Source organism: Cajanus cajan, chromosome 2 (genome assembly GCF_000230855.2).
Source record: "Cajanus cajan strain Asha chromosome 2, NIPB_CcT2T_4, whole genome shotgun sequence".
Lineage (NCBI taxonomy): Eukaryota > Viridiplantae > Streptophyta > Magnoliopsida > Fabales > Fabaceae > Cajanus > Cajanus cajan.
In genome coordinates this window covers 80,831,028-80,841,366 of record NC_138518.1, presented here as the reverse complement: position 1 = coordinate 80,841,366, position 10,339 = coordinate 80,831,028, and the positions used below count along the sequence as shown (strand labels likewise).

At 31.3% G+C, this 10,339-nt stretch overlaps 1 protein-coding gene across 1 annotated transcript; it reads left to right on the top strand.

Annotated features, from left to right (window-relative positions):
* Nucleotides 1–4,228: 4,228 nt before the first annotated feature.
* Nucleotides 4,229–6,281, top strand: LOC109799617 (protein kinase PINOID). The gene is made up of 2 exons (XM_083069282.1): nt 4,229–5,284; nt 5,377–6,281. The coding sequence occupies exons 1-2, from the start codon at nt 4,692–4,694 to the stop codon at nt 6,173–6,175; spliced, it is 1,392 nt and encodes a 463-aa protein (XP_082925408.1). The 5' UTR covers nt 4,229–4,691; the 3' UTR covers nt 6,176–6,281.
* Nucleotides 6,282–10,339: the final 4,058 nt, after the last annotated feature.

The window sequence follows — 10,339 nt, the reverse complement described above, 5'->3', positions numbered from 1 at the left end:
AAATAATTTAACGACTAGTTTTGTAATTTTATATTACACTATCTCCCTCATAAGTTTATATGAGTGAAGAGATCTTATTTACAAATTACAAGTCCTGTGACATTTTTTTTAATTCTAATTTCTATCGAATCAAACGACATAAAAGTGTAACTTATCTTCTATTTCTCTCTTCTCAAAATCATTGAAACCAAACAATGGGTTTAGTTTAGTCACACTTGCACAAACGACAGTTAGTCTAGTAATATTAGACACATTGTATTTACATATTATAAAAATGATTTATTTAATAAAAAATTTATTCTACTCGTATAATATGTAGAGACACTTTCGAGGCAAACACAGTTACAATACTCGAAGCAAAATTATCACACTTTTATAAATTAATGATATATTTTTCACTTTCAATAAAATTCAATTCTAGTTATGATATAAATAATTACTTGTAAAATGATCACATACTTTAAGTATGTTTCCATTTCTATATTTAAGAAAAATATAAATCACATTTCTTTCAATTATTTATATTAGTTACTATTATTTATAATTAATTATTTTTGGAAACAAATGTGCTTTAAAATTCAATATAAAATTTTAAAAATATTCTTAAAATGTATAAAATGCTTGCTCAATTACTTTAACAATGATTGATTTTAGTAAATCATTGTGATAAAAAAAACTTTAATAATAATTAACAACTAATAAAAATGGTGCCTAGTGAAGAGTTTACATAATACATGTGAGAATTGAGAACATATGTTTACCTTCAGTATTCCTGTTGTACATTAAAAAAAATCCCTAAAATATCATTAAGTTTAGCTTATAAAAGACGAACTAAGTTAATAATTTGAAGTTGCTATAGTTTTTGCAAAATGATTATGTTTTTGAAAAGAATTGACATATTTTTGTCCTATTAAAAATGCATTTTTAATAATATTTTTAAGTAATCGAATAGAAAGTCATTTCAATATTACCGTACTAATGACGTGTTGACGTTGCTATAGTGATTCATCAAAAAGATTATTAATAGATCTAAATCACAAATAATTTTACTTACTCCTAGTAATCTAGCTCTTCATTTTTAGACTAAGTTTCCGACAGAGGCTATTTTTGAACAAGTAGATTCCCATACCATGCAGTACTTGAAAGCGATTATGGTCGGAAAGGCCACGTCAAGACTTACACTTTGTTTTGGTAAACAAAAGTTTGTCAAAAAAGAATAAATAAAGATAAAAAATACATCTTTAAAATTATTTTAGCTTAAAAAAAACAAATATGTTCATTTTTTTAATCATATTATATAAATATTTATTGACTTTATCCATCATTAATTTCAACTTTTTTTATTAATCATATTAGCAGAGACTTTTCTTTTAATTACATTAATTCTTATCCGTCTAAGTAGGAAAGAGATTAAATCACATTACACATAATTTCATATTTTTATCAAATTAAACAACTTAAACACTTGTTTATTCTATTTTTTATTATATAACTTTTAAGTTTTATTATCTCAAACCATACAAAATATCAGGGTCATATTTATCGGAAACAATGATATCTAGACATTCGTTAATTATAAACATTCCATCAACATATGTTATTTTAATTTCTCTATTTCTTCTTATACATTGTATCCCTTATCGATCATATTTTTTTTCCTACTTTTTCTTTATTTCTTAGATGTAAATCCACATATTATTTTTTATTAACTAGTGCCGTTGACGGTGCTTGTATGTTAGTATGTAAGTCCAAAAACATGGCTATATTCTTTTGAGCAAAAACAACTTTGCTCAAGAAATAGAATAAAAGATGGGCATATTTGCGTGAACATTATCATTCACTGTGTCTCTGTATCTACAGCCATTATATTGTCATTCATCACCTTTCTTTTCATTTGACATGACGCTCTATGGACGCCAAAAGCTAGTTTGATTCCAACCCCAAATTGGTGGTTCTTGATAAGTCAATTATTAGAGGCTCTTTCTATTTTGTTTTTTCTTTCTCTTTTTTATTTTAGTTTAATTTTGTGCCTTGTTTGCAGTAGATATTTTCCAAATCGATCGAATCTAAGGAATTTATTTATGTTAGAATAACTCCCGGTTGTTCTAAAGTTGATAAAATTAATTTTATGCCAGCAAATACAATTAGAATATATAAAATTAAATTAACATTATAATTACAAATTTTAAGTTCTATCTTATAGTGAAAATTTATTGTATACATTCGTTACAGTACAAATATTCATAGTGGAAACAACCACAAAGTTCGTACATCAAACCTTATTATATACTTAATTAGCTCCCCGGTGTTGAATATTGACTATAAATAAAAATAATCTGTATATGTTGAATTCTCAATTAATTACATATTAGTTAAGTGTATGTATCATCTTCATAGTATTTTTCTTTTGACAGTGTCTTCATAGTACCTCTCCATTCAATTAAGCTTTAATGGATTTTTTTATATAACTTTTATATCAAATTCTAATTAAAAAGTAATTTAGAAAAATATGTTATTTTAAAATGAAATTAGTGAAATTAACAGTAGTTAACTGTCTTTTTTAATTTTTATTTTTTTAAGTAATGTGAATTAGTTGTTTTTTTTTACTTGTATAAATCAATCGTTAATAAGTAAAAGTATAAAAATAAACCATTAATATAAATTAATTATGTATAAGCATAAAACTTATGTAACGATTCGACAAATTAATATACTTGATATGGATTAGATACTACGTAATGGAATAAACAAAAAACATTAAACTACGTGTCTTAAGATCCTCATACAACAGTTACTTTGTCATTTATACAATCTAAACATGTATAGGGTACATAACATAATATTGAAGATCATAAATTTCCTTGCGGGTATATATACACATCCTATACACATATATAAAATACATCAGTTACGAACTGTATACAAAATCCCTAACCATTGGTCAAGTGTCTATGCCACATCAAAGTGATATTAAAATGAGAAATCCACAAAAGATCCTCCATCAACTAAATAAGCCAACTTGACATCATTCTCTCTTAATTATGTTTATTAGAATAAATATACAAATAAGTATTTTAGTCTGTGTTGTTTTGTTGTTATATTTTATGTGTATGAGAGTTGACTTGAGGATGATTGAGGTATATAATTAAGTTGAATTCAAAGGAGTGAATTTAATGATTTCATAACTCTGGAATTGTAGAAAGAAGTTAGAGAGAGGAATTTCAAAGCTTGAGAAAATATCTTCTTCTTCGAGGCCTCTTAAAGGTGTTGTGATCTTCCCCATAGCTCAATTATAAGAGTGGTATAAAGATTCAAGGCTCATAATGCCGAGAATCAAGTGGTGGTGGTCCCGTGTGGAGTTTTCCTAAATCTTGGTTTCTTCTTCCTTCTTCCTTATTCTCTTCGAATCCGAGGTAAGAGAAGCTAGGATTGTTTGTGTTTAAATTTATTGTGTTGCATGTTGTTTGCTGTCACCAATGAGGGGTGTCTGTGTTGGATTTTCTCGGATTCTATAAGGATTTTTGTTGGGTTTAATGTTTTAGAAGCCTTTTGAGTGAATTGATGAGATCTCATTTGTTGTTGCATGTTGTTTATTAGGCCTAAAATGAGTTGTAAGTATTGTATATGTATCAAATATTGCTTTGCATGTGAAATTTGTTGGTTTTCAAATGAAGGAAAGACGAATTTGTGATGTTATTGATTCTTTTGAAATCTAATTTACCCTTGCATATTTTTCTATTGGTTAGACTATGGTAATAATAATTTTTTCATGAGAGTAGAGTATAACTAACTAGAGAAAGATTCCTATTTTGTGGGGCCTTGTTGTGGGCGTCTAGCTTTGTACTTCTGTTGACAATAATTGTTAGTTGCGTAATTTTTTGAACAACAACTTAAGATATTTATCTTTATAGTTGAACTACTACACACATATATGTTTAGTTTAGTTAAACTATATTTATAGAATCTTATATCAATTTAAACTGATTTAATATTTGTAATTGATGAATAATGTATTTTTAAAATATGTAAATATATGGTCACAATTATTTTAATTTAAATAAAAATTGACAGAAAGAATTAACAACAACTTTTAAAATGATTTGTTTGACTTGAAAACCTATATTTAAATGAGTAATATGTTTAATGTGATGATTAAGCAATAAGCAGGAAGAATTGTAGAGAAAGTGTTGTTGCATTGTTGTGTGTTTTTATGTGAGAGACAGGCTGTTTTATTTATGGTAAAAACACATAAGGTGAAGGAGCGACGTTGACGGAACAGGATCGTTTGTGTTTGGTCATAAATAGGGTTGACCGTTGCATGGATGAGTGATGAGAGGGGCGTTTCCGTCACTGTGCCTGCCTGCACCACCAAAAAGCTTCCCCAACCTCTGCACCAGCACACGCTCATTAGTGATTGCTCAGTAACCTCTGCCTGCCACGTCACAACACCACCCCTCCCCTCCTCACTCTCTCCGCACGTGCCAAACACTCACGTGCCCCTCTTACCATAAATACAACACAACTACCTTCTTCTCTATCACTCCCTTCCTATCTCTCTGTTTCCGTGCCTCTCTTATTGCTCTGCAACTGCAACAATCCAACTTTCAATGTTTTTCTGCTCGCTCCCTCGCTAAACCCTAACCCTTTAAAAACCTATATTACCACTCTTTCTCCTTCCACTTTCCTCTACCATGTTCGACACTGAACGTCATTCTGAGCTCAGTTTGGAGACACTCAATTCCACATTTCGAAGCTCCATGAGCAGCGAGAGCCTCTGCAGCACCAGTTTCAGCCGTCTCTCCTTCGATCTCCTCCCGGCCTCGCCGGAGACTCTCTCCCTCAAGCCTCACCGCTCTTCCGACTTCGCCTACTCCGCAATCCGCTCCGCCACCTTCCGCCGCAAGGCCGCGCTCACCTTCCGCGACTTCCACCTCCTCCGCCGCATCGGCGCCGGTGACATCGGCACCGTCTACCTATGCCGCCTCCGCAACGCCGACAACAACAACCAATTCTACAGCCGCGAAGAATCAGAAGACGACGCGTGCTGTTTGTACGCCATGAAGGTGGTGGACAAGGACGCAGTGGCATTGAAGAAGAAATCGCAGAGAGCGGAAATGGAGAGAAAAATCCTCAAGATGCTCGATCATCCTTTTCTCCCTACGCTCTACGCCGAGTTTGAAGCATCACATTTCTCTTGCATCGTCATGGAGTTTTGTTCCGGTGGAGACTTGCACACGCTGCGCTACAAGCATCCTCACAACCGTTTTCCTCTCTCCTCCGCAAGGTAAAAAAAAAAAAAAGAAAAAAAAAACCGTTAATCAAACGATGACGTTTTCTCTGTTTTATTAGAGTACATAAGCGTTTACTCTTTCTCAGGTTTTATGCTGCGGAGGTGCTGGTGGCGTTGGAATACCTCCACATGCTTGGAATCATCTACAGAGATTTAAAGCCTGAGAACGTGTTGGTCAGATCAGACGGTCACATCATGCTTTCTGATTTTGATCTTTCGCTTTGCTCAGATGCGATCCCAGCCGTTGAATCCGCAGATTGCTTACCTTCTCCAACTGCATCATTGCCTTACACTCGCTCGCATTCTTTTATCACTCCATTCTCCTGTTTCTCGAACCGTGTCTTCCGGTCGCGCGAGGTTCGGGCGCTTGAGCCGAACCGGTTATTCGTTGCCGAACCGGTTTCCGCCCGGTCGTGCTCCTTTGTCGGAACTCACGAGTACGTCTCGCCGGAGGTTGCCTCCGGACGGTCGCACGGCAACGCCGTGGACTGGTGGTCGTTCGGAGTATTCATCTACGAACTCATATACGGTCGCACGCCGTACGCGGGCGCGTCGAAGGAGGCTACGCTGCGGAACATCGTGAAGAAACCCCTGGCATTCCCCACGGCCACGCCCTTGAGCGGTCTTGAAGTCCACGCGCGGGATTTGATATCCGGCTTGCTGCACAAGGACCCGGCGCGGCGGCTCGGCTCGAAGCGCGGCGCCGCTGACGTCAAGAAGCACCCGTTCTTCAAAGGGCTGAACCTGGCGCTGATTCGCATGCAGACGCCGCCCCAAGTGCCTGCCTCCAGAAGGACCAAAACGACGTCGCTGTACCCTGTGAAGGGTAACGGCAACGATATAAGACAACAGCAAACGACGCGGTCGTTTGATTTTTACTTTTAGAAAGAGAAAAAAGAAGATTAATTAAAGGGTTTTGCGCCACGTCTTCAGTGACGTACTGTATATTAGAGGCTATGGAATAAAAATATTTAGATTAATTTTTAGTTTATTATGTCGACGAAAACAGAGGTGAAAGTGAAATAGTTTGAAATAGTTGGGACGTCGAAGGAGGATCATGTTGTTGAACCTTTTTGGTTGCCCTATGACGGAATAATTATGAATAGGTGCCTTTTAAAAGCTGAACTTGGGTCTCTATTTCCTCTTATAGAAAGCTTGCAGGAGACACTGCGGAAAATTAGTTGGACATTACTAAATGCAGAAGATTCGTTGCTTAAAATCTTTTCCTCCTTCACACTCACAGTCAAAAGAAAGATTATTATGGTATGTAATTCCAACGTGAATTTTCATTTCTTTATGCATTATCATAAACACATAAACTCAATATCCTGCCTAATTCGAAATTCGTTAGCTTATAAAAATGTAATTTCATATCTTATTGTCGTTATTTATTAAGTTGGAAACCGTATAATAAAATATCGTGTGATTTTTATATTTTATTTCTGTCAAAACAAAATTTTTTTCTTGAAGCAGCAAGCTGAGAAAAAAAGTTCAAGTTTACAACTCATCATTGACCTAATTAAGCAGAGAAGTTTTTTTAACTTGCTCTGCCTCAACATGGGGAACAAAGGAAAAACAGCATAAAGAAACGTGCATAGAAATATAGATAAAGAAAGAAATGCGACTTTCTTGCATTAATCAATATTCATTTGTTTTTCACCCGGCCATATAATACATTATATATATAGGATGTCAATAGAATCACTATTTTACATTTAATGGACACGATGAAAACTTCCCAACTCATACATAAATGTCGTATAAACCTCTGTAGATTATATTTTAGATGCCATATAGTTGTTTTCCTTCTTGGCAATATATGCATCTAACTTAATTGAACAAAGGAAAAACAGCATAAAGAAACGTGCATAGAAATATAGATAAAGAAAGAAATGCGACTTTCTTGCATTAATCAATATTCATTTGTTTTTCACCCGGCCATATAATACATTATATATATAGGATGTCAATAGAATCACTATTTTACATTTAATGGACACGATGAAAACTTCCCAACTCATACATAAATGTCGTATAAACCTCTGTAGATTATATTTTAGATGCCATATAGTTGTTTTCCTTCTTGGCAATATATGCATCTAACTTAATTGAAAGAATGTTGACCATAATGTGCGATGCACGTAAAGAATTGCAAGACTTTAATAGGATATGTTTAAACATGTCGCAGCATGCAACGTATAAATATAAATAATTATATATCATCATTTACAACTTGTTCATGATGTGTGCCTCGAGATTTTTATCAGCATGGACTCAATTAAGAATCGATCCCCCAACTCATCAAAATTCTTTGTTTCTGCTTTAAAATGCTACTTTCAGCCTTTACAGATATATATATTCATTCCATCACATCTAAAACATTGAGCTTTAATTCCCTTTTTCTCTTTGCCACGCTTTAGAATGTCCGAAACTCTTTTCTCTCGTACACCAGACAGGTGAGTTCGCCATTTTATCAATTATGTTTCTAAGAATCCTTTTGTCTGCTTCGGCTGCATTTTGGCACTCATGTAGAAAGTCTATGGTTGAAATTCACTACAATAAATTATTTAATTAATTAAAACATGTGTAATTCACTTTCTCTTGTTCAATATATTTCCCTGGTTGAAAGTTAGTTCAAACAGTTTCTGTTTTGGTCTAGCAAGTTGGTCCAAATAGTTGAATTCATGAGTTTGTAGCTCAATATATAGTATTGGGTGTAATGTCATAATGGGCTTTCAATCACCCATCTAAGTGAGCTTTTCTCATCACGTGCTTGCACTTCAAAAAAACCGGGGGAAAATGTTAGAGCAGGTGATGATTAAATATTAAATTCACTGCAACATTTTGTTTAGTTGTTAGTCTTGTAATTATCTTGAATATTAATAGAATGATTCAATGTAGATAAATTTCTCGTATGTTCGACTCAGCATCTTTATCAATTAAAACTTAAAAGTAAGTTTTAAATTAAAATTAAAAACAATAAGTTTGAAAAAAAGTAAGCAAGAAGTTGTTTGCTAAATTTTATCTTTTTAGCTAAAAAGTTCTATTTTAAGTTATTTGTTTTTTTAAACTTCAAATATAAAATTAGTTATATTATCAAATGAAAAGTATATTTATAAATAAAAATATTATGTAAAATTATTTTAGTAATAATAAAAATACTAAAAGTTTAATTTATAAAATGCAAAAAATTTCTTATTACTTAATAAAATTTTATTTTAATAATGATGATTTGCAAATAATACATATAATATAAATTAATTAAGGACATTTAAATTTAAATTATAAAAGGTAAGCTACTCATTTCTTTACATTATATTATTTTAATAATCATATGAACCATTAATATTGACTTAGTAGTCAACATAAATACATCGTACACCATACATGAAGATTTAAGTTTGATTATTATTGTCTTTGTTATAATCTTTCTTAAAGATCAAAAGAAACTCTAACAATCATATATGCTAAACTTAGATAATAGACATCCATATATTTAATAAGAAAGGCTTAGTTATATTTTAATATTATATGTTAAACTAAAATGATACGATGAAATATTAATTAATTCTATAAAATTTTGTACATTTATTTTATTTTATAAAAAAATTCAATTGACGAATTGATAAATTTTATCATTTATAAAATATTCTAAAATGTATTATTTTGTTAATACTTAAAGCTAATGTCAACGATTCTGTCCTTATTAAAACACTCCCTTTCATGTAATGATTTGAAAATGCACAAATATTACATAATTACAATAGTAAGATGAACTAATTAAGTAAATGATGATTCGACAATGCATGATTAAACGTTACTGTTAAGAAAATAACATATTTACTCCTAATAGTTAAGTTCAATAATTGTTTAAACATTAGAAAAATTATCGCAGAACACATATATTAGCTAGTACAGGATTGAATTGTATCCGTCAGACATGTGTTGCATTAAAAAAAGAAAAACTTAGAAAATTATTTTCAAGAGTTTCTCTCTTTCTAAATGCTAAGGAGTGGCAATACCTTTAATAAAAACACTCCTTGAAAAAGAAAAAAGAAAAGAAGATCATCACATCCAGAAGGAGATTTATCTAGCAAGCCAATCCCAAATAAAATCATGAACAAACTTATCAAGAATAAATTAACGCCAAGAGTGGTACACTTGATTTACATTTAATTAAAATGTAAACACTTTTATGAAACCATTGGTTCTTTTATATCGATCGAAGAATTATTAGACCATCAATGTTATCACTCTTGAACCAATTATCATTTCGACCATGAAAATAATGTATTATTATAAGTATTTATTTATTTATTTATTTTTATAACTTTGTATTCATTACAAAAATTTTACAAGTCAACTTTTACTTGGTATTCAGTATATTTTACACGTTCCTAAAAATTACTTAAGCAATATTTTATATCAGAATTTGGAGGCTTATTCTCATGGCTTCGTTTGCTTATATAATCATTTCAATCTTAATTTCTAAGCTGCAGGCTATTTTGTCTAAACTTTTTGCACTATCTCACCCATTGAATTTATTTTTGAATGGTAACATTTATTTTTAAACCATATGAACAACATATATCTTTTTAAATTGTTATTATAATAAAATTTAAATAATATATTTACATTTTGTTAAATTTCAAATATAATTACCTTTTTCCTCGCATCTTAATATTTCTTAAATTTTCATTGTAATTTTATTCTCTCTCTCTCTCTATATATATATATATATATATATATATTGTTTTTGAGTACTTTTTTTTTCATTATCTATTCTTTTTGAAACCATTTGTTTAAAAATCATACTGTTTTTGAGTACTTTTTTTTTTTCATTATCTATTCTTTTTGAAACCATTTGTTTAAAAATCATACATCTATACAATAATTTGTTAAATTTTCTCATCATTTTTTTCTTTAACTAAAATTTATGTTAGAGATTATTTATCTAAAATAAATGTTCTCATGTATTCACCAAAAAACTAATGAACTATGTACTAATGGACCATATCCTAACTACATGATTCATTAGTTTTTGTTTCC